The 24,386-nt window shown below is 42.1% G+C and overlaps 2 protein-coding genes across 2 annotated transcripts in view; one reads left to right on the top strand and one right to left on the bottom strand.

Annotated features, from left to right (window-relative positions):
* Positions 1 to 8,182, bottom strand: part of DHX15 (DEAH-box helicase 15) — a 59,032-nt gene extending 50,850 nt beyond the window's left edge. The window contains exon 1 of the mRNA XM_059164541.1: positions 7,943 to 8,182. Coding sequence (XP_059020524.1) covers positions 7,943 to 8,013 — 71 coding nt within the window. The 5' untranslated portion in view covers positions 8,014 to 8,182. The remainder of the gene's footprint in view (positions 1 to 7,942) is intronic.
* LOC131825293 (hsc70-interacting protein) lies at positions 95 to 1,735 on the top strand. Its single transcript, XM_059164556.1, has one exon. It carries the CDS (start codon positions 183 to 185, stop codon positions 1,290 to 1,292), a length of 1,110 nt encoding a protein of 369 aa, XP_059020539.1. The 5' UTR covers positions 95 to 182; the 3' UTR covers positions 1,293 to 1,735.
* Positions 8,183 to 24,386: the final 16,204 nt, after the last annotated feature.

Genomic DNA, 24,386 nt, shown 5'->3' with positions numbered 1-24,386 from the left:
GTATACTTTTGACATTCGTCAAGTGAAATACAACCATTAAAAACAAGCTTCACTGAACAAAAGTTGTTATTTAAAATGCTAAAATTTGGCCCCCTTCTACACGATCACGCTGAGCTAGTACCCGCGCCTGGAATCGGGTCGCAACCCCAGCCGCGCCTGCCGCCTGCCACTGCCTCTGGACCATGGACCCCCGCAAAGTGAGCGAGCTTCGGGCTTTCGTGAAAATGTGTAAGCAGGATCCGAGCGTTCTGCACACCGAGGAAATGCGTTTCCTGCGGGAGTGGGTGGAGAGCATGGGGGGTAAAATACCACCTGCCACTCATAAAACTAAATCAGAAGACAGTATCAAGGAAGAAAAACCAGATAGTAAGAAGGCGGAGGAAAACATAAAGACAGATGAACCATCAAGTGAGGAGAGTGATCTAGAAATTGACAATGAAGGTGTGATTGAACCAGATACCGATGCCCCTCAAGAAATGGGAGATGAAAATGCAGAGATAACCGAGGAAATGATGGATCAGGCAAATGATAAAAAAGTGGCTGCCATTGATGCCCTAAATGATGGTGAACTACAGAAAGCCATTGACTTGTTCACAGATGCCATCAAACTAAATCCTCGCTTGGCCATTCTGTATGCCAAGAGAGCCAGTGTCTTCATCAAATTACAGAAGCCAAATGCTGCCATTCGAGACTGTGACAGAGCTATTGAAATAAATCCTGATTCAGCTCAGCCTTATAAGTGGCGCGGGAAAGCACATAGACTTCTGGGCCATTGGGAAGAAGCAGCACATGATCTTGCCCTTGCTTGCAAACTGGATTATGATGAAGATGCTAGTGCGATGCTGAAAGAAGTTCAACCGAGGGCCCAGAAAATTGCTGAACATCGGAGAAAATACGAGCGAAAACGTGAAGAGCGAGAGATCAAAGAAAGAATAGAAAGGGTTAAGAAGGCTCGGGAAGAACACGAGAGAGCCCAGAGGGAGGAAGAAGCCAGACGACAATCAGGAGCTCAGTATGGCTCTTTCCCAGGTGGCTTTCCTGGGGGAATGCCGGGTAATTTTCCTGGAGGAATGCCTGGAATGGCAGGGGGGATGCCTGGAATGGCAGGAATGCCTGGGCTCAATGAAATTCTTAGTGATCCGGAAGTTCTTGCAGCCATGCAGGATCCAGAAGTTATGGTGGCCTTCCAGGATGTGGCCCAGAACCCAGCGAATATGTCAAAATATCAGAGCAACCCAAAGGTTATGAATCTCATCAGTAAATTGTCAGCCAAATTTGGAGGTCAAGCATAATGCCCTTCTGACAAATAAAGCCCTTGCTGAAGGAAAAGCAACTTCGATCACCTAATGGATGTCGCAATAATACAAACCAGTGTACCTCCGACCTTCTCATGAAGAAAGCTGGGGTGCTGTGAAGAGAATCCCTACCCCTGTGCTCCCCATGCAACTGAAACATTCTACAATGGTTTGCCATTAGGGTATTCATTCAGATAATGTTTTCCTACTAGGAACTACAAACTTTAAACACTTTTTAAACCTTAAAAATATTTAAAAACATATTAAAAGGGTGTGTTAGTCCCTACATTCTTCTTTACTAATCATTTCAGTTTTTTTCCTTTGGATTAATTGGGCAAGGAAGATATTTGAGTGTGGAAGATTCATTGCTCAGTTATAACGAGTGAAATAAAGGTTTATTAGTAGGAGGCAAATAATACATTAAAATAGATGAAGTTTGAGTTGGAAAAAAAAATAAAAATTAAAAAAATGCTAAAATTTTGCAGATGGCCACTGTATTAATTCTAGGTCAACTTTAAGTACTCAATGCTAATATCCACTTCCAGTTACCACACATGATTCCTAATAAAATAATAATTTTTAAATAATCTGTTTATTTATTCTACTAATCCAGTTTACTTCAAATCAAATCCTACAGCAAACTTGCCACAAAGTATCTGGATCCAGACCTGAAATAGTGAGGCAAAACAGAGCTGTAAAGACAAGCCACTTAACACGTCATTACTCCTTATTCATAAGTCACAGAAGACGTACAAATTTTCCATGCACCAATTATCAGTAGCCGAGTAGGAAAGACCATTCATTCTCTATGACAGCACATCAGAACAACAGAAAACCCTAGATAAAATACAGCTAAAATTCTAGAGCCAGCAGGAATTAGGTTGGTTCCCCAATTACAGAAATAGTAAGCAGACCAACTCTATTTTATTTTGTCCCTCCTTAAAATATAATTGTATTCCAGAGAAATTTAAAGAAAAGCTTTATTATGTATATAAACACATACACACACCTTTCACATGTATACTTTCATAGAGCCATATATACATACTTTTCATATAAATATAAAATACATATATAAAAAGTGATCCTTTCTCCCATCCCTCTGTTCACCTTCTACAGAATCACAGGACACATAAGCCATGATTGAAGCCTTTTATCCCATTTCACACAAAGAGAAAGGAAGTCAAAGGGGGTAAAAAATAAAAACCCAAAAGATAACATAATAAACACATAAAACCAGGTCTCAGAACTCACAACTTCCTGGGCTACCTTTGAAATATGCCATCAACCATCCTTCGTTTACCTCATTCTGCCGCTGGTCTAAAGTATCATTAATTATTTATATTGCCCCAAATGTGAATGACAAAGTTTCTAACAGGGTACAGAGAAATGTGCCCAGCAAAGTGAGAAGCACTGTAGCCATGAATGGTTCAAAGACCATGTATATTAAAGGTCACAGAACATAAAAGAACCCTTAAAGAACATCTGGCCTAAATGCAAAGGATTCATGTTTCTAGTACTCTAGGAGTGGGGTGGGACAGAAGACCATTACATGACCACCAAGAAACAATATGACAAAAATATAAGTTTTATGAACTTCTACACTCCTAGCACCAGGCACTTAACATATGAACCTAACCTTTCCAGAGTTATAAAATACAGGTAAGGGAGAGTGATCGACAAAGTAAATCATACCACAGTGCTTTGTTACAGTATCTATACAGATACATTTTTAAAGGGCCTACTTCACCAGAAACTTCATTACCAAAAATAACGACAGCAAAGGGAGCATAAAATACATCCTAAGGACACAAAGATTTAACTGCTAACTGAGAAATAGGGGCAAAAAGAGTAAAAAAAAGAAGCACTGAGATCACAGCTGTACAACCACTGGCAAGATGTAAGCCTCAACTTACTATATGCAAAGAGATAAGTATTACTAAAATAGCCTGAGATTAAAATAAGAAAGCAAGAGGAAGGATGCAGAAACCAAATCCAATCATCTTGCCTATCACTCAAACTATTTACTTTCAATGTGGGAGGATAAAAATCAAAATACAGCTATGGAGGGCTCTCTCAAATCCATTACTTCATAAATAATGAATAGACCACCATGTATACGTTTTCTTTTCCTTTTTTTAAAGTTATTTATTCGAGAGAGATAGATAGAAACAAAACAGTGGAACAAGCACTCTGGCTGAGCATAGAGCCCAACTCCGGACTGGATCCCACAACCCCTGACATCATCACCTGAGCCGAAATCGAGAGTCAGGGGCTTAACCCACTGAACCACCTGGGCAACCTGCCTGTTTTCTTTTTTAAAACAGGCACTTTCATTATACAGGAGTTTTACTCTTAAAAAGACTTACTCATTGAGATATGATGCTTAAAAACTGACTAAAAAACAGTGCTTTATTTATTGATCACACAGCCACAATCCTGGCAGGTAGACACAGTTATGACACAGTTTTTAAGCACGTTTCTTAACTATCTCAGCTCAATCTTGGCTCAGCATTGAAGCTAACTATATGACCACAGTTATTTCTTTCCTTGTTTATAAAATGTGGCTATTCACAGATCTTGTGCAGTACTTCAAGAATTAAGTCAGGGGGCACCTGGGTGGCTCAGTGGGTTAAAGCCTCTGCCTTTGGCTCAGGTCATGATCTCAGGGTCCTGGGATAGAGCCCCGCATCCGGCTCTCTGTTCAGCAGGGAGCCTGCCTCCTCCTCTCTCTCTGCCTGCCTCTCTGACTACTTGTGATCTCTCTGTCTCTGTCAAGTAAATAAATTAAATCTTTAAAAAAAAAAAAAAAAGAATTAAGTCAGTACATGTAACGTGCTTCAAGTTGTGCCTGGGACAGTGTAAATGCCTGATAAATATTGCGTATCACTGAAGGGTTTTTTTTTTAATTTAATTACAATACCGCATTAAAATTCTACATGGAATAACAGGCACTACAGTACTGCTGATGAAGATGTAAAAGATGGTTTTTTTTTCAAGATTTTATTTATTTTTTTGTCAGACAGAGAGCAAAAGAAAAGGAAGCATCAGGCAGAAGGAGAAGTAGGCTCCCCGCTGTGCAAGGAGCCTGATGCAGGACTCCATCCCATCCATGACTCTGGAAGCATGACCTGAGCTGAAGGCAGCTGCTTAACTGACTGAGCCACCCAAGTTCCCAAAATCAGAATATTTTAAATACACACTGCTTTTTCTCGGGCAATTTCACTCCCAGAAATTTTCTGAAGGGTATTTTAAGTGTGCAAATACGTATACATAAGGATATCCTCCATCCCTTTCACTTGTAAAACAATAAAGACTGGGAAACTAAACACCAAAGAGGAGAAAACTGGGTAGATAATTTACAACACCCCTTTATGAGTGGAATGTGATATAGCAAATGAAAAAGATAATGTACACCTATTCTAATTTGATACATTTCTTAGTAATTAAAAATCAAAGCACAAAACAGCCCATATTGAAACATTTCATCTATATTAAATATTACAGTTTGTATTTGTGAATAAACATGCAAAGACTAAAAACAATGTTCATTGAGTGGTTCAAGATAAGGATGAAGATTTCAGGGAAATTTTTCTTTATTTATTCTTTCTTTATTTATTTAATTCTTTCTTTTCTTTATTTCTTTATTTATGAACATTTCTTGTATTCCCTGGGACAAATTACTTAACCTCACCTGTATCATAGGGCTGTAATGAAAAAGTGGTATATATATACAGCACCCAGAATAGTTCTGGGAGCACAGTATGTACTCTATATATGCTATATTTGTTTCACTTTTCCACAATTAAGGAAAAAAGCGCTTATTATTAGGAAGTACTCTCCAAAACAAACATAAAAATGGAAAGTGTCCTTACTTTCACAAAGTTTTCCAAAGGTCAGTTGTCTTTTTCTTAGTAATTTTATAAAGCAAAACTTGTGGGATGATGAAAAAGTAGTAATGTCAGTATGTAACAGAAACTTTCAACTTCTCTACCTGACCTCCAAACAAAAATACAGCAAGAATAAGAAAATGCCATATAGTTTGGGACTTGAATCTAAATGAAATCTCCCACCAAATTACTTTCCTTTTCAGTACTGGGGAATGAACCAGCCATGCTCAGCAACAAAGTTCATAGGACTGGCAAGCTTCTCTCCCTCAGATAAAACCACTTGTTAATAACTACAAGGGTTTAAAACAAAAAACAAAAAACACCCCCCCTACTTCAAGACTGCAAGGCAGGTAGGGAGAGGGTGGCTGGGTTATGGACATTCGGGAAGGTATGTGCAGTGTTGAGTGTTGTGAAGTGTGTAAACCTGGTGATTCACAGACCTATACGCGGGGCCTAATAACACATTATATGTTAATTAAAAAAAAAAAAAAAGACTGCATGGCAGTCAACAAAAGTGACTTTCAAAATTATCGAACTAGCGGCAGGGGGAGGGGAGAACCCAAGTACAAATGTAACCCATTGCTAAAGAATTGGTTGTATGAGAAATGATACAGAAATGTTTATACAAATTTCTCTCCAGAATTATCTCAGAACTTGGACTTGACTTCAAAGATGGAACTCTCCTTTACCAACAGGCAGATACGATATAATATCCAAGAAAATCAAAAGGTCACCATCCTATACCTAAAAAGAAATCCTTAATTTACTAAGGCTGTTTTGCAAGAAAAAGGGAGCAATATACACACACACACAGCCAATGATCCCAAACACACAAATATGAATGCGCGTACGCGTGCGCGCGCACACACACACGAATAAATGAATTCACTGCATTCCAGTGTCTTTTGTTCCAATCTGAACTCTTTTGAGAGACATCAGTTGCATCTTAGCCAGGTGACATGACTATTTATTTTTACTCCCAGAAACCAAGAACCAAGTGTTCCCTACTTTACCAACCCATTTCAAATGTCATTAAAATAGGCTGCACTGACTTAACTACAGCCATATTCTATGCTGTAATGGAAAAAAGCAAGAGGCTAAAAGTGAGAATGAAAAGATCAAGGTTCTACATCGAGCTGTACACTGTGTAAGGTTGCACAAGCCACCTTAACAACTCTGCATCTCCATTTGTCATCCCCTGAGCGGATGATGCTTATACTCTCCAAAGTAACTTTCAGCTCTAAAGGAGTCTTTAACCAAAAACGCTGAAGTTTTGCTGGGGGATGGGGAGGAGAAGATCCTAAAGAGAGAAAACTAATAACCTAAAAAGAAAGAAAACTAATGTCTAACATTGCAAACTAAAAATTTTACATGATTAAAATGTGATATACTTTTGCTTTCCACATTCAGTACATAGAAAAGTATTAAAAAGTACATCCTTCCCCAGGCTTACACTCCAGACACACACAGACACACTCAACATTGATACTGGAAACCAACAGAAATGAAAAACTTTAGGAGAACAAAAATTCATAGAACTTATATAGATAACGTGACACAGTGATTCCTTACATTCTTTACACACACACAATTAAATTATGGAAAGTATTTGGATATGCACACTTCTGTTTTCTGACCTGAACTACCCAAATAATTTTCTTAACTTCAGGAATGAAAACACACAACGGTCGAGAAGTGATTTTGATGAAATTGCTAGTAAATTGTTAAATTCCTCTGTAACTTTCAGGAAATGCTGCGGGAAAGCAATCTGAAACACCAAGAGTCTAAGTGTTTCAACTCCCTAACAATCTCCCCACGGGCGACATTTTCCTAAAATACTAAAGACATTTTTTGGAGAAGTGTCTGCATGTTTCCAAAGCTACTAATGAAGGAGTGGGGATATAAAACAAAAAACTTCTTAAAGGGGGGAAAAAATGCCTTCTAATTCCCATCCCACGACTGCCCAATAACCACTGTTTCAGCCAAAGCAGGAAATAAAGGAGATGGCGGGAGCGTAGGCAGAGAGCGGAAGTTTGCCTACTATCTACTTTGAAGTGTTTGAATGGACTGAGGCACAAGCTCTCCCGCCAAACTACACATGCAGCGGCTCCAAAGCACCAGCCCTCCAACCCATCAGCGGTGCTCCACGTTCTCCTTTCTCCCTGCAGGCCCTCTACTCTCCCTTCCCCGAGAACTCTCCCGGCACGCCTCACTCGACTCCCGCCACCCCCCCATCTCAACCTACACAAGAATCCACGCGCTTTCCTCACTTTCTGCCCCCTGCCTTTCTCCTTGGGGGGCACCCAGCCGCCCCCCAAAGACCTCTCCGCGATCGCTCCGCCGGAGAAGTAGCTGCTGCCCGCGGAAGCGAATACTCCCGGCGCGCCCTCCCCCACAGTCTCCCCGGCTCCAGACCTCACCCGGGAACCCAGACCACGAGGTGCGCGACTCCCTCCCGCTTGCTCCCCACGAAGTGACTCCGGCTCGGCTCCGAGAGGAGGTGCCCTCGTGGCCACGCAGGCCTCTCCACCCTCCCGATTGGGCCGGGCGGCGGCCGCGCCACACATCTCCCCGCGCCCTTGCCCAGCCGAACACCGGGAGTGGCGCCGCTCTCCCCGACCCGCCGCTAGTGAGCCGAGCCCAGAGGGAAACAAAGGGTCGAGCTCCAAGGCCCGTGGCTAGGCCGATCCTGGCCCGCTCTCCTCCGGGACCCCAACAAAGCCCGAGCCGCTGCCTCGCGCCCCCGGCCTGGCTTACCCATCGGTCCCCGCACGCTTCTTGCCGGAGGGGTAATCATCCCCCAAGTCCAACCGGTGCCGCTTGGACATCTTCGGACTTTGCGAGCGGGCGGTTATGAAAGAAGAAGAAAAAAAAAGAAGCTGGCGGCTGTATCCCTACAGTCGAGGGCAGCTACTTAACTCTGGAGGACCCCCACCCCTCCCCGCTACAACAGCCTACACCGTGCGGCCGGAACCAGGAGCTAAAATGGCGGCGGCGACGAGGGCTGGGCCTGCGCGCGCGCTTCCGCAGCGTGCTGTGCGTGCCGTACGTGCATGCGTGCATGGTGCGCGCACGCATCGGAGGCGGGAACGCCAGGCCCTTCCTGCCGCGGTCTCGTTGGCCCGCCCCGCTTCGGCTTCTCGGGCCTCTAACCCCTTGCTTGGCCTCTTAGCTTACGGTGTGGCTGTTCAGAGGGGTAATCCCCTATGGCTTTCTTTCCCCTCTGATTTAGGAAATTGAAAGAGAAGAAAGTCTAGTCCCAGTTACGAAAGTCTGTCCATCTCTGTTATCCTGGCTTCAGGGGAACCGGACACCATGAGAGGTTGAGAAACAGATCATAACAGCTAGATGACAAGGTGCGGAGTCAGAATGGGAACCCAGTATTTTGTAACTCTCAATCTTGAACTTGCAGCCACTGACCTAGACCCTTTCAGTTATATTAAGGAAACTGAGGTGAGAAAATAGAAGGACTTGCCTTGATGCATTTTGCCCCTTTTTTTGCCCAGCAAGAATAACATACGTTCAACCTGTAGATGTTTTTTACTGGAAGAGAAAATTGGCAGTAAGGGTATAATTCGTTTTTGTTTTTTTGTTTTGTTTTGTTTTGTTTTCTTTTTTCCTCTGTGTGACTGTAATGTGATTCCACAGTATTAACCCTACTTCTGACCTCAGTCTTACAGTAACACTGCAAGGTAGGTGTTATTCTATAAATGTGGACACTAAGGCTGAGAAAGGTAAGTCACGTTGTCATAATAGCTGTCCCTAAAGCCACAGCAAACTGTTAGGGTTAAGTGACTCTTACAACTCTTGTGGATCTCTGCCCCCAGGGCATATCAGTTTCCCGGCTTAAGGGCTACTATTAAGTACTTTAAAATTTCAAAGAAATGTTGAGGGGAAAGGTTAGAATTGTACCTGCAGAAGTGGCTCACTCAGGGACGCCTGGGTGGCTCAGTTGGTTAATTGTCCTCCTTTGGCTCAGGTCATGATCTCCTGGGATTGAGCCCCACATCTGGTTTCCTGCTCAGTGGGGAGTCTGCTTCTCCCTTTCCCTCTTCCCCTCCCCCCGCTCATGCTCTCTCTCACTCTTTCAAATAAAATAAATAAAATCTTTAAGAAAAAAAAATAATAAGTGCCTCACCCTAAGAGGCATCAGCCTGGCATAAAAGTGCAAGGAGACTTGGTAAAGGAGGAACTGAAATTAAAGTGATGATGCTTCTGCCTTGGGCTTAGGGTATACCTAAAGAAAACAGTACTGTAATCGTGTTGTAATCTGAATGAAGAAAAGCCATACTTACCAAAAGATAGTGGCCTTTCTAGAATCTATAATAAGGAGAACAAAGAGCCAAAATCTGCTAGAATGTTCACAGTGCTGGTGAGGAGGGGCGGAGTACTGTGCCTAGATAATCCACCCTAGATTTTCAGATAGAACTGTCTGTAGACTAGAGAAGAGCTGCCTACCAGGTCCCTACAGCTTTTTGGAAATGCCAAAGAATATTTCCTTTATGCCATCTCTTTGTCCACTAGATAACCATCTGATCTATCATTTATCTATGGCATAAATTTATGCACCTAGAGAGAATGTCTTATGCAGCTAACCAGCACCAGGTGTCCAGCCAGATATGTCTTCCAACCTAAATTAATAAATAATCATGATAATAGCAAATACATATAAAGAATTTACTGGGTACCAGACACTGTTTCTTATATATTTTAACCTACCTGACCCTTACAACAACTTTGAGCTGGGTGTTATGAGTTAGACTCCTTCACAGGTGAAGAAAATGATGTACAAAACAGGGTAAGCACTGTGGTCAAAATGACTGTTTCCCAGATAGTCTTTGTGCATAAGTGCCATGCTGTGCTGCTGCTGATGATAAATAAAGATTCTCATTCCACACTGTTCTAGGGTTTGGTTACTGAGGGTAAGTTCCACCAGTCTGGCAAACTTAATGTGAACTGATAACCTGAAGTTTGTCTGCTGTGCAAGGGGAGAACTCCTTTACGGAACTCTCCATGGACAAGTTAGGATTTGGAAGGTTTGCATCCAGCCTGATTACAGAGCCACACTATTAACTGCTACACTTTATCACTATTATCTATCTTAATTACATAGTTGCTCAATGAGTATTTATTAAAGCTACATGTCAGGCATTAAGTTTAGTTCTGGGGATGCTGGAGAGGACAAAATAGCCATAGTTCCTGCCTTCATAACACTTATCAGAGGAAGAGAGGCGTTGAACAGCTAAATACAAAAAAAGCTATGTCATCTGTTATAGCTCTGATAAGTGTTAAAAGGGCCAGACCCTTTTAGTAAATGGTAAATACAGTCTTATAACTTGGCAAATTCCAGGGGTTTAGAAGTTACCTCTCAGGAACCAGGAACAGTATTATATAACAGTGTCACAGCCTCTTTTTTTTCTTTTTTTTTTTTTTTTCTCTATGTGATGCTACTGTCCTTCCCTTCCACTGCTGTTGATCCTAAGTGTAATCCTTAGTAAACTTCCTGAACACTCATCTTTGCTTCTGTTTACTGTTCATGGAACCCAACTTAAAAGATTTGGTGCCAGGAATGGTCCAAGAAAGCAGACACTCTGATTGCATTTTGGGGTTAGCCATTGGTCACCGACCACAGTGAATCAGTGGTGATGGGTAGAACATAGCAACCACAAGAAAGCAGGTTAACTTAAAAGTTTCACCTGTGATGTAATGGGAAAGAGCATGTGGTGTATAATGAAAGAACATACTGTCAAAGAACAGGGGAAATGGTATCTGTAAGCACAAAGGATGTCGTGGCTACTACAAATGGAATTGATGCTAGGAAGAGCTAACAATGATTAGAGTGGTAGATCTACAATTCAAAGTGAAGTGCGAAAGCCAGAAGACCTTCTGGGAGCTTATGAAGAAGTTCTCATCTCTTGCAGTGGGAAGACAGAGAAAACGGGGAACTAATCCTGGACTTAAATAAACTCATGATGAGCTCAGAGCTCATACTGGCTCTCACAGTATGAGAGCCATGTGGAAACTTGCAAAGTCTAAACTCTCCATTTAGGAAGGGGTGATATGTCAAGGTCAAGGCCCTCATTGGGAAATAGCAGAACTGTGACACACTGGGATAGGGACATTTAGGTTCATATGCCCAAACAATCTGAAATCCCTAAATTCCCTTCAACCTGCTGAGCCCACCCAAATGCTCCACTCCACCCTATTAAAAGCTAGTGCTCCTTGCTTATAAATCAATGAGAGGCCTCCTCTCTGTGGGATAATAATGCACTTCTCTCAGGATACACTACACTCCCCCCACTGATTTGTTGGCAATAATTAAAGTGAAGTCACAACATATGATATTCCAGGGGCATCCTAGGGCCAATAATATTGGAAAGTGACCCTACCCCAAAGAAGCTGTAGGACCTAGCTCACAGGTACTCACAGGAGCCAGGAGATTATACATGGCAGCCACTACACTGAAGTGTAATTGCTATGTTAAGAGAGGAGAGAAGATAGAATCATATAAAATGCTCAGGAAAAACCAGAGAAGGCAGACAAAAAAAAAAAAGAGGTGAAAAAAGAAAGAAAAAAACTATAATGAATAGAAAATAGTTACAAAATCAACCTAGATAAAAAAGAAAAATGACTTACTCAAAAAAAAAAAAAAAAATTGGGCAAAGGATTTGAATAGACATTTCTCCAAAGAAGATACACAGATGACTTATTAGCACATGTAAAGATGCTCAACATCATTAATCATTAGGAAAATGCGAATTAAAACCACAATGAAGAGCCATTTTTACACCCATTAGGATGACTATTATAATAAACAAAACAAGTATCGGCAAGGTTGTAGAGAAATTGGAACCCTAGTGTATTGCTGTTGGGAATGGGGTAGCCACTATGGGAAACAATATGGTGATTCCTCAAAACATTAAACATAGAATTACCATAGGATCAGCCATTCCTCTTCTGGGTATGTACCCAAAAGAACTGAAAGCAGGACTTGAATGGACATTTATATACTGATGTTTATAGCAGCATTATTCACAATAGCCAAAAGGTGAAAACAACCCAAATGTCCATTAATAGATGAATGGATAGAGAAACTGTGGTGTATACATACAGTGGAATATTATTTAACTTTAGTAAGAAATTATTTAGTAAGAAATGTACACATCTATGTGTACAACATAGATGAAACTTAAAGGCATTATGCTTAGTGAAACAAACCAGACACAAAAGGACATGTATTCTATCATTCTGCTCATATGAGGTACTTACGGTAATCAAATTTGTAAAGATGGGAAGTAGAATGGTGGTTGCCAAGGGCTGAGGAGAGGTAGAAATGGGGATTTCTTGTTTAATGGTACAGGTTTTCTGTTTGAAATAGGGAAAAGTTCTAGAAACAAGTCCATGCACATCAATGTGAATATACTTAATACCACTGAATTGCATACTAACAAATGGTTAAAATGGCAACCATTATGTTGTATATATTTTACCACATTATAAAGAAATGAGAGAAAGAAGGTCAAAATTGTGGCCTCCCTTCAAGATCTAAAAGATGGATGGGGGGTGCCTGGGTGTCTTAGTCGTTAAGCATTTGCCTTTGGCTCAGGTCATGATTCCAGGATCCTGGGATGGAGCCCTGCATCGGGCTCCCTATTAGGCGAGAAGCCTGCTTCTTCCTCCCCAACTCCCCTGCTTGTGTTCCCTCTCTCACTGTGTCTCTGTCAAATAAATAAAATCTTTAAAACAAACAAACAAATAAATAAATAAATATAAAGTAAATAATATCAATAAGTACAATATGTAAATAAATATATATAAATAAAATATAAATAAATATAAAAGATGGATGGGTGATAATCTCTGTCATACCTCCATTTAATTTACTGGCCAGGCCTCTGCCAAATCCAGATAAATATTGGAGAACGGCAACTGACTATCACAAACCTAACTAAATAGCATCCCCAATTTTAGCTGCTATGTCAGTTGTGTCATCTTTGCTAGAGCAGATTAGCATGGACTCCAGCTATGGTAAGCAGCAATGATCCAGCAAACTGCCTCTTTCTATTCCCATCCAAAACAAAAGAAACAATTCACATTCCTTTGGTGCATGCAACTGTGTCCATTTATAGATTTGCCCCAGTGCTATGTTAAAACTCTGCTGCCCCCTGTTATAACATAGTCCAAAGAGACATGAACCAGCTGGACCTCCCACAGAATATAACAGTGGTTTGGGAAATTGATGACATCATACTAGCTAGACCAAATAAACAACAACTAGGAGATTGGAGGCCTTGGTAATTTACATGCATTCTTGAGGGAGACAAACCTTAAAAGATTCAGAAGCAGGATGCCTGGGTGGCTCAATTGGTTAAGAATCTGGCTCAGGTAATGATCTCAAGGTCATGATATCAGGGTCATGAGATTGAGCTCCATGTTAGGCTCCATGCTGGGCGTGGAGCTGCTTAAGATTCTCACTCTCTCACTGCCTCTTCCCCCTAAAAAAGACAGAGAGAGAGAGAGGGCGCCTTCCACATAAGTAACATTTTAGAGTCTAGTGATCTTCACTGTGTGGGGACATCTCTTCCTTGCCATCACGTGTAAGGAGCACAGTGCCTGCTAGGTAGGTCTCTTCAAGTTCTGGAAGCAATATATCCCCAAAAATACTGCTCCAATTCACATACTAGGTAACAACGCACATACCAGGATGCATTTTTTTCAAGGGAGTGAAAAAGGACTGCCACAGGTCCAGGCTGGAGGGCAAACGGCTGGCCTCTTGGACCATACAGCCTAGCAGATCCTACAATATTAGGGGCATCAGTGATGGAAAGATGATGTGTGGATTTTCTGTAACCCCCATTGGAGAATCACAGTATAGATCCACAGGTTCTGGATCAAAGCCATATCAACTGCAACACAGAATTACACACCTTTTAAAAGACGGCTTTTGGAATACTACCGGGCACTGATTGAGACAGGTACCTCATTATTGAACATCAAATGACCAAGACACTAAAACAGCCCCTCATGTTCTAGGTTCTGTCGCATTCTCCCCACCGTAAGGTGAGATAGGCCCAGATGGAAGAGGTACCTCTAGGATTTAACATCAATAAAACTAGAGAGCACAAGAGAGCTGTGTAAGCACAGGTAGTAGACATATAGCTCAATCAACCACCACTGTTAGACGCCACCTCTCCCTCAGCTCTGATGCTGTGCTGAGGCCAACTTCTATCAGCTCATGAGAGCTCATTGTTAAATTTTCAGGAATGTTGCCATCCTGTTGACATCACGTAGATAAGTTTGAAACTGACAGTAGTAGAAGTATTTATACCATGAAAATGAGTGAATGCTATAAATCACATATTTTTCATGTGGTTTTATCGCCTTTTATCACCTTTTCAGAAAGGTGATATTTTATCACATTTTCAGAAAGCTGGTTGTTAAGTATTTTACCAGTAGACCACTGCTCAACTCACATTTCAATGATCAGTTGATGTAAAAAGGAAAAGTCTGAGATGGATTCCCAAATGGCTCGACAGTGGCTGCACAACTGCCTCATTCAGCATGATTTTGAAAGATTCACCACTTTTCATGGAAAGAGAAGTGGCCTGAAATGCGAACATGCAGAGATTCACGGGCACTGCTGAATAACTTGACCATCTGGCCAGGAGTCTGGAAGCAGAAAGCTTGGAAGATTAGGGGACAATGAGGATTGGGGTAAAGCCATGCAGATGAACATATGAAGTGGGCACAGAGTGATAATCTTTATTTCATAAACAAATGCCCATCAAAGAACATCCATCATAGAAGAGGCACTAACAAGCCACATATCGTCCAGTGATAGACAGGCTTCTGTCATCAGCCACTCCAGGACTTGCTTGATGGGCATATGAATGGAGTTGTCACGGTAGCAGGGATGGAAGCTATATGTGGATGCAACAGCATGGGTCCTACTTAACAAGGCCAGTCTAGCTACTACCATCACTGAATATCCAATTTTTTCACAACAGAAACCAATGCTGAATGCTCAATATGATATATTCCCTCCAAGAGAATGACTGTATTGGATACCATTACCTCTGAAAGTGGTAGCTATTCATTTTGACAAGAATAGACACATATTCTAGGTATGGATTTCCTTTTTCTATCCAAGGTCCTTGAGCCAGTACCGTTATCCAAATACATGGAATGTTTAATCCTCTATTATGAGATTCTATATACCACGGTGTCAGATGAAGGGACCTACTTAACATTAAAGGAAGTGCAGGAACACATATATGACCAGGAGATACACTGTTCATATCACACACTGCAATACCTAGAAGTAACTAACACGATAGAATAACTGGCTCAGAAACAACATCTTATGAAGATGGCATGCCATCCTCCGTAATGCAATGCACATTGTAAATAAAGGACTCTTCTTTTTTGTTTAAGATTTTATTTCTTTATTTGACAGAGATCACAAGTAGGCAGAGAGGCAGGCAGAGAGAGAAAGCAGGTCCCTGCTGAGCAGAAAGCCCGATTGGGGCGCGATCCCAGGACCCTGGGATCATGACCTGAGCTGAAGGCAGAGGCGTTAACCCACTAAGCCATCCAGGCTCCCAATAAATGACTCTTCTATGGTGTTGTTTCCCCAATACGTAGAATACATAGATCTGGGAATCAGAAGGTGGGAGAATGAGATCTCCACCTTCCTTCACTTTTAATTGTCTGTTTTGGGAATTTGTCCTCCCCATTCTTGAAACTCTGGATTCTAAATAGTTAAGAGTCCTAAAAGGAAATACTTCCACCACGGCTGTCAACTGTGCTCTCGAAGTTCCTCATGCCAAGGGACTGGAGGGCGGGAAGAGGAATCACCAAACTGGCAAAGGTAATTGGCATTGATCACCAGGAGAAGAGTAAGGCTGCTGTTACACAAAAAAAGAGTTTGTCTTCCTCTCAGATGATCCATTTGAACACCTCTTGGTACTCTTATTTCTAATTTATATAATAAATATTCAAAAGTAGTAGCTATAGCCTGAGAATGTCATAGTGACCAGGGACTCAGATCCTTAAAATCTGAAGGTCTGGAATTTCTGTTTGTTTAAGGTTTATTTATTTATTTATTTATTTATTTGAGAGAGAGAGAGGGAGAAGCAGACTCCCCACTGAGCAGAGAGTCCAAAACGGGGCTCAATCCCAGGACACTAAGATCATGACCTGAACCAATGTTCAGTTAAGGCAGATGCTTAACTGACTCCCCTGAAGGTCTGGATCTTATTACCAGGTAAGCCATCAGGAGCACCAAAGATGCTACTTGAGGGTGAGACTAAAATAGATGGCCAGTAGAGGAAGGAGGCGATGAGTGTTCATTGCAGCCCTCAGACACATTGCAGGTGTCTGCACACCTCCTACCCAGGGTAGCCTATGTCTAATAACAGATTACTATGGGAATATAAGTCTTGTTCCCACCCACTGTGATCTGGACCCAATTGGAAGAGCTATCCTAGCTTTGAAGTCCCCACTGGGATTGACTGTGGCCTTTTAAGGGACCATCACAGCCACACTTTTCTCTCTATCCAATCCTACTTTCTTCTCTTCTTTTCCACTAGTGTTGATCCCTGGAGCACTCCCTCATGAAATTCCTGTGTGCTAATCTCAATATCAGAGTCTGCTTCTCAAGAAGCCTAATTTAAGATATTAGAGTTGGCTTCCTTATTTTCAATATGAACAACCTCCAAACACATTCCAGATGACTTGTCAGAAAGTTTGAAAGTCTCACATATACATTCATTCATTAGTTAGCAAATATTTACTTATCACCAACTATATGTCAAGAACTGTTCTGGATGCTGAGGCTATAGTGATGAAGAAAATAGAGAAGATCCCTGCCCTTGTGGCACTTATATTCCAGTGGAGTGTAAGAAGCAATAAGCAAGAAATTAATAGGATAATTTCAGATATTCATGGGTACTGTGAAGAAAATAATACAGAATAGTATGACAGAGAATAACTAGAAGTGTTAGAAGTGGGAGGGATTCTACTGAGAAGGTAGTTAGGAAAGTCTTCTTTGAGAAGTTGGCAAGGGCTCCTTGGCATGAAGAGCTTAGAGAGTGCAGTTGACAGCCATCGTGGAAGTATGTCATTTTAGGACTCTTAACTATTCAGAATCCAGAGTTTCAAGAATGGGAAGTACAAATTCCCAAAATGGACCATTAGAAGTGAAGGAAGGTGGGGATCTCATTCTCCCAACTTCTGATTCCCAGACCTATGTATTCTACCTATTGGGGAAACAGCACCATATAAAAGTCATTTATTTAGAATGTGCATTGCATTATGGAGCCTTTCGAAGGACTGGAAGAGTATTCCAGGCAGAGAAAAGAGTGGGCGTAAGGAAGGAAGGTAGTATGAGTATGGTAACAATAGGAAAAGACCAGCATGGATACAGGTAGTGAACAAGGGGGTGGGAGGTGGGTTGAGCTGAGATTATTAAGGTTGACAGTGGCCAGATTATGTAAGACCCATGAGTCATTGTAAGGAGTTTGGATCTACTCTAATCTCAATGGAAATCTATTAAAGAATTTTACACAAGGGAGCTACATTTCTGTTTTACTTTTTAATGAGTCACTTTAGCTACCTTTGGAGAATCAACTATGAGGGAAAAGACAAAAATGAGAGCAGGGAGTGTAGTACAGAAGCTACTGAAGTAGGCCGGATGAGAAGTGATGGTGACTCAATCCAGAATGATGACAATAAGCAGGTGAGATAGAAATGGGTTTGGGATCTAGTCCTGAGGCAGAGCCAACAGGACACACTAATGGACTGACTCAAAAGAAGGTTGGGAAAGGAGAAAGAAAGGAGAGGACTATGGGATGTCTGATCAACCAGGTGTATGGTGGAACTATTTATCAAGGTGGGTAGGATTGTGATGGGTGGGTTGGAGGGGATGACTTAAGAGTTTTATTTTGGTCATGCTAAGTTTGAGATGCTTGTCAGACAGACATCCAAGTGGAGATATCAAGCAAACCTACAACTAAAGCTTAGGGATGGGAATGTAAATCTAGGCATCATCAGCATTTTATTTAAAAACATGGAACTAGGGGCACCTGGGTGGCTCAGTGGGTTAGAGTCTCTGTCTTCAGCTCAGGTCATGATCCCAGGGTCCTGGGATTGAGCCCTGCATCAGGCTTTATGCTCAGCCAAGGAGCCTGCTCCACCCCCCCTCCACGCTCTCTCTCTGCCTGCCTCTCTGCCGACTTGTGATCTCTATCATATTAATAAACAAAATCTTAAAAAAAAAAGTCTGTATCACATTCTGAATCATTTAAAATAAATAAATAAATAGAATAAAAACCTGGAACTTGGGGTGCCTGAGTGACTCAGTTGGTTAAGTGCTTTCGGCTCAGATCCTGATTCCAGGGTACTGGGATGGAGCCTGCTGAGCAGAGAACCTGCTTCTCCTTCTCCCTTTGCCTCTAACCAACCCCCTTAAGCCGCCCCACTCATGCTCTCTCTCACTCTTTCTCTCTCAAAATAAATAAACAAAATCTTTAAAAAAAATGATATATAAATAAATAAAACCATGGAATTAGGTGAGATCACTTCATCCATGAGTGAGAACCAGGCCCTGGCATCCTCTTGGTATCTTTTCATCAGCCAGTGAAGGCAACAGAGAGGAACCAACCATCAAAACCAGGTCCCTTAGTAAGAAAAGTAAACATATCAAGAAAAAAAAAAATCCAATGTTTCTAGGAAGCCCAGTGTAGTAGGCAGGACTTGTGCTCCATGATCGTCATTACCTGGATATTTCACCTTTATCTACTACATTATGTAGTAAAAGATACCTTGCAGATGAAATTAAGCTCATGGACTTTAAGATAGGGAGACTAACCTGGATTATGCTCACGGTCCCAATGTAATCAGGTAGCCTTTAAAAATGGAAGAGGAAGGCAGAACAGTCAGACTGATGTGATAAAAGAAAAGGAAGGAGACATTCTAAGCATGGAAGGGACCCATTCCTCTGTTGCTGGCTTTGGAGATGGAGGAAGGGGGCAATGAGCAAAGGAATGAATGTGACGTCCAGAAACTGAGAACAACACTTAGCTAATAGCCAGCAAAGCAAACAGCTCTACCACCACAGGAAACCAAACTCTGCAAATAATCTGAATAAACAAAGGACCAGATTCTTTCCTAGAGCCTCCAGGAAGGAATGTAGTCCTGCTGACACCTTTATTTTAGCCTGGTGAGTCACCTGTCAAACTTATGTCATACAGAACTATAAGATAGACACTGTTTCTTCAAGCTGCTAAGTGTGTAATAATTTGTTACAGCGACAATAGAAAATGCATGTAGAAGTAAGATGGGGCAGATATCTGACCATTGGGTTGAAAAAGATAGAGGCCATTGATGAACTTTATGTGCTGTTTCAGAAAAATGGTGGTGGGAGAAATCCAGACAAAAGGGTGGAGTGAATTAGAAATAAAAAGATATAAAGGAAGGACACCTGGGTGCCTCATTTCCTTAAGCAACTGCCTTCCACTCAGGTCATGATCCTGGAGTCCTGGGATCGAGTTCCACTTCGGGCTCCCAGCTCCATGGGGAGTCTGCTTCTCCCTCTGACCTTCTCCTCTCTCACGCTCTCTCTCACTCTCTCTCTCTCAAATAAATAAATAAAATCTTAAAAAAAAAAAAAAAGATATAAAGGAGGAGGAAAAAAGCAGAGACATGACATAGAGGGATAGGTAAAGCCATGAGTTCTGAAACAACTCCAGGCCCCAGAGAGCATTCAAGCTGGTTAAACAACAACAACATTGAGGTCCACCAGCAAGAAATCAGGCCACCTCTGGATTGGCAAACGGGTCTACCGCTAACATTGGAGGGATCCGGGGCAAGGATACGAAGGACTGCATCTGGCCTGTGGCATACATACCTGCTCTCCCCTCCCTTTGCAGACACTCCAGTCCAATGGTCATGGCTCTCATCCAGGTTCCCAGGGGTAGGGACTCCAAATGGCAACACTCCCTTGGCCCTGTAGGCAACTTGCTATGTGGGTAAATACTGACTCAAGAAGACCCCCATTGGACCCCTGACTGGCCTAGGACTCAGTCATGAGCATGGTCATGAAACCTGGACCATTCAGGGTTTGAGCCCCAGTTCCCTGAGTCTAAGGAAGACCCTGCTCTAGGCCATTCAGGGTTTGAGCCCTGGTTCCCTGAGTCTAAGGGAGACTCTGCTCTAGGCTCTAGTAGTTGTACTGGTGCCTCCTCCTCTCATGATAACTTTATTAACAGAGCAGTAGGGAGCACAGGGCGGCCCCATCCAGGTACTGAGGCAATTCAGATGAATGGAAGCCTATAAAGAAAACAGGAACAGAAAGTGAGGAATCAAAACTGAGACTTGAGAACAGCCACATCGCCCCCAGCTGACTTTACAGCACAATGCCTGAACTTACTTGGTGTATGGAGACAACTTCTCCTTCCCCCACTCAGCTTTACACACTTCTCAGACTTCCTCTTATGGAAGTACCAGGGAGGAGGATCTCATCACTTCCGCTGACCCAGTGAGAGCCTGACTTCCGCTGGTCCCTGTTTCTCAGTTGGGTGGGATTAATGAGTCACCGTGGGACCCAGGACTTCGGTTCTGGTTCTCTTGGATCTGCGTGCCCGCAAACGGAGTGTCACTCAGTCACTAGAAATTTGTGTGGATCTTTCTTCTATCTTCCATGTCCTTCCTTAACACACTCATGCTTTCCTCCACCTTCTTAAATTTGGGATGATTCTTTTAATGCCATTGTCTAAGAATTTTATCATCTGTGTTATTTCTGGGTTTGTTTCATTGATTCCTTTTTCTCATCAACAACAGTTACATTATTCGGCTTCTTTGCATGTCTGGTAAGCTTTTATTAGATGCAAATAGTATGAATGTTGTCTTGTTCAAGGTGGGGTATATTTTGTTTCTTTAAATATTTTGGGGCTTTGCTCTGGGGCGGAGTTAAGATACTTGGAAGGGATTCAATCCTTTCAAAGCTTATTTTTATGCTGTGTTTGTTAGGTGCAGAAGGGCCTTTGCCCTGAAGCTAGTGGAGGGGAGTGTTCTTCCTAATCCTTCCTGTTGATCTTTCTCTTACTTCGTGTGGTATTCTCATTCACATTGCTGTGGCCTGAATGTTTGGATCCTCCAAATCCATATATTGAAACCCTACCCCCAACGTTATGGCATTTGAAGTGAGGTCTTTGGGAGGTATTTAGGGTTACATGAGGTCATGAAGATGGGCCGCCCCACGATGGGATTAACACCCCTCTAAAAAAGAGGAGGAAAGACAGGATCTCTCTCCTCTCTGCAACTAGCACTAAGGAAGACCACATGAAGGTATAACCAAGAAGAGGGCCCTCATCAAGAACCTCACCAGGGGGCACCTGGGTGGCTCAGTGGGTTAAGCCACTGCCTTTGGCTCAGGTCATGATCTCAGGGTCCTGGGATCGAGTCCCGCATCGGGCACTCTGCTCAGCAGGGAGCCTGCTTCCTTCTCTCTCTCTCTGCCTGCCTCTATGCCTACTTGTGTTCTCTCTCTGTCAAATAAATAAATAAAAATCTTTAAAATAAAAAAAATATATTAAAAAAAAGAACCTCACCAGGTACCCTGATCTTGGACTTCCAGCCTCCAGAACTATGAAAAGCAAATGTTCATTGTTTAAGCCATTGGTTACAGCAGCCTGAGCTCCCTCAGAAACACATGCACAGCTGAGTGCTGGGCTGAAACCCTCAGAAGGAAACCTCCGCAGCTCTTCAGAGTTCTCTCCATGTGGCTCTTGGCTGCCCGGTGTGCCCCGCGAATTATAGCTGTTTTGACTCAACTCTTTAGACGCTGACTCTGTACTCAAAGTCAGAGATCACTCTGGATGCTCCTCCTTGAACTGCAGCTGAGAAATTCTCTGCAGGCAGTAGGCTTTGGCAATTTTAGGGTTCATCTCCTTTGTTTTCCTTCTCTGCTGCCTGTTGACCAATGCCTGAAACTGTTGTTTTGTATGTTTTGTCTAGTAATTTCATTGTGTAGGGAGGAGGTGAAATCTGGGCACTGGTTGTTTCATTATGGCCCAGAGCAGATGTTAGTAAACTATGTTAGTAAACTAAATCTATGCAGCAGACTCTCAGTATATGCTCCAATATCTGGTGGGGAAAGGTTTCTTTCATTTTCCTTTTTTCAAAATTTTGGTGGCCTTCAGGTCCCTTTGCCTTTCCTATGGATTGCATAACTTGCTTACTAAATTCCCTTAAAAAGGTCCATTGGGATGGGGATTGAGATTGAATTAAGTTTTAGGTACTAATTCGAAATATACTCTTATACTTGGATATACCTTGCCTTTGGATGGGAAAAGGTAATGTCATAAAATAACTCTTTTCACCTGCTGGATGTTGTTGATGAACTGGAAAGGGAAAATGCATGATTGAAGGGTATATTGCAAGACCCAGTTGAGGAAGTGCTGGCCAATTCAAGGCTGATAAACTGGAAAGAGTGGGAACTCCACAGGATGAAAATATTAAAATTGTCAAGATTAGGGAAAGAGAGTGATCTCTGGGATACTTTGTTAAATGAAAAAAAGGTGGAGAGAAGCATAAACAGTTTTCTACCATTTAAGGAAGGGAAGGTACAGGGGCATCTGGGTGGCTCAGTCAGTTAAGTATCCTAGACTCTTGATTTCAGCTTAGGTCATGATCTCAGGATGCTGAGATCAAGCCCCATATTATAGTCTGCACTCAGCTGGGAGTCTGATTGAGATCCTTTCTCCCTCTCCTTTTGCCCCTCCGCCTACTTGGGCACCCTCTCTCTTTTTAAAGTAAATCTTTAAAAAAAAAAAAAAAGAGCGGGGAGATACACAACACGCAGGTACACATACTATTATGTATACATATGTACATCAATCTACTTAAATTTAAAATTGCCAAGTTGATTAGCTGTTACTACAGTCTTTTTTTTTTTTTTTTAAGATTTTATTTATTTATTCGACAGAATGAGAGAGAGTACAAGCCAGGGGAGCAGCAGAGGGAGAGGGAGAAGCAGGCTTCCCACTGATCACGTACCCTGATGTGGGGCTCAATCCCAGGACCTTGGGATCATGACTTGAGCCTGGAGCCAGACGCTTAACTGATTGACCCACTGAGCCAGCCAGGCAAACCTGTTAGATTTAAGACTTCCTGTCAGAGGAAGTCATGAAGGAGCAGGCACAGTAGCTTGACTTTTTCAAATATATCTTGCTTTTAGATTTTACTTTAAAACCATATATAGATTACATAGTTATACATCTAACTTAAATTTTTAAAAAGCAATATCTGAAAAACTGAAAGTAACCAAATGAACCCAACCCAAATGGAATCAGTTTGGTGGCACAGCTACACAGAGAGAACCTATATAAAATGACTTTTAAAGCATGGTAATTTGATAGCACAGTCCCTAGTGAGATATGCCCTAAGGGCAAAGGAAGAATTGCAGAAACTGTCTTCAGCTGCTGCAGAAATCTCACATTTTTGAGGCAGGGCGGAGATCGTTATTCTGAGACTGGAGTGTGTGCAGAGTGGCCTAAAGTCAACGAATTCTGTGGGGCTTGTCAACAACCCAAATTGTTCAGTGTGGCAAAAAAGGAGATCAATCAGTTAAGTAAAAATCCTGTAGTCTTTCATTTGAATCGAAACTATTGATACAAACTCACGGTACTGGTAATCCTAGAAACAAACACCATTTTTCTACTCTGTCCACTGAAAAAGTCCAAACACTGTGACTCAGCCAATAGCATCAAGCACCCACATGGTGGTCCCATCCCATTTTCCCTAGAAGGCAGCAGGGCCCTTGGGGCTACAGCCTAAATAGGTCAGGGGCAGGAAATAACACCACCTGCTCCCAGCATCTGAGCTTCCTTTTCTCTGATAGGACCTCAAAAATCCCCAGGGCTGTGTGCAAAGCCCTCACCAGCCAACCCAAAGAGGCCTCCGGAGGCCGCCAAAACATACAAATAACTGTCATTGAAGTACATCAATATGGAAGCCCACTAGTTCTTAACAAAACAAACAAACCAAGCCAAACTTGAGGGTCACCCTTAGAGGGTTCCAGGAAAGCAGCTCATCTGAAATCCATCCTTCATCTTGTTCTCCTGGGTAACCAGACCACCAGGAATCCTGTGACTGTCAAGGACACAACACATTTGTAAAAGAAATTTCTAAAGCTGTTCCA

The sequence above is a fragment of the Mustela lutreola genome, chromosome 1 (assembly GCF_030435805.1).
Source record: "Mustela lutreola isolate mMusLut2 chromosome 1, mMusLut2.pri, whole genome shotgun sequence".
NCBI classification, from domain to species: Eukaryota; Metazoa; Chordata; class Mammalia; order Carnivora; family Mustelidae; genus Mustela; species Mustela lutreola.
The sequence above is the reverse complement of the archived record's forward strand: the minus strand, read 5'-3'. Positions and strand labels throughout refer to the sequence as shown.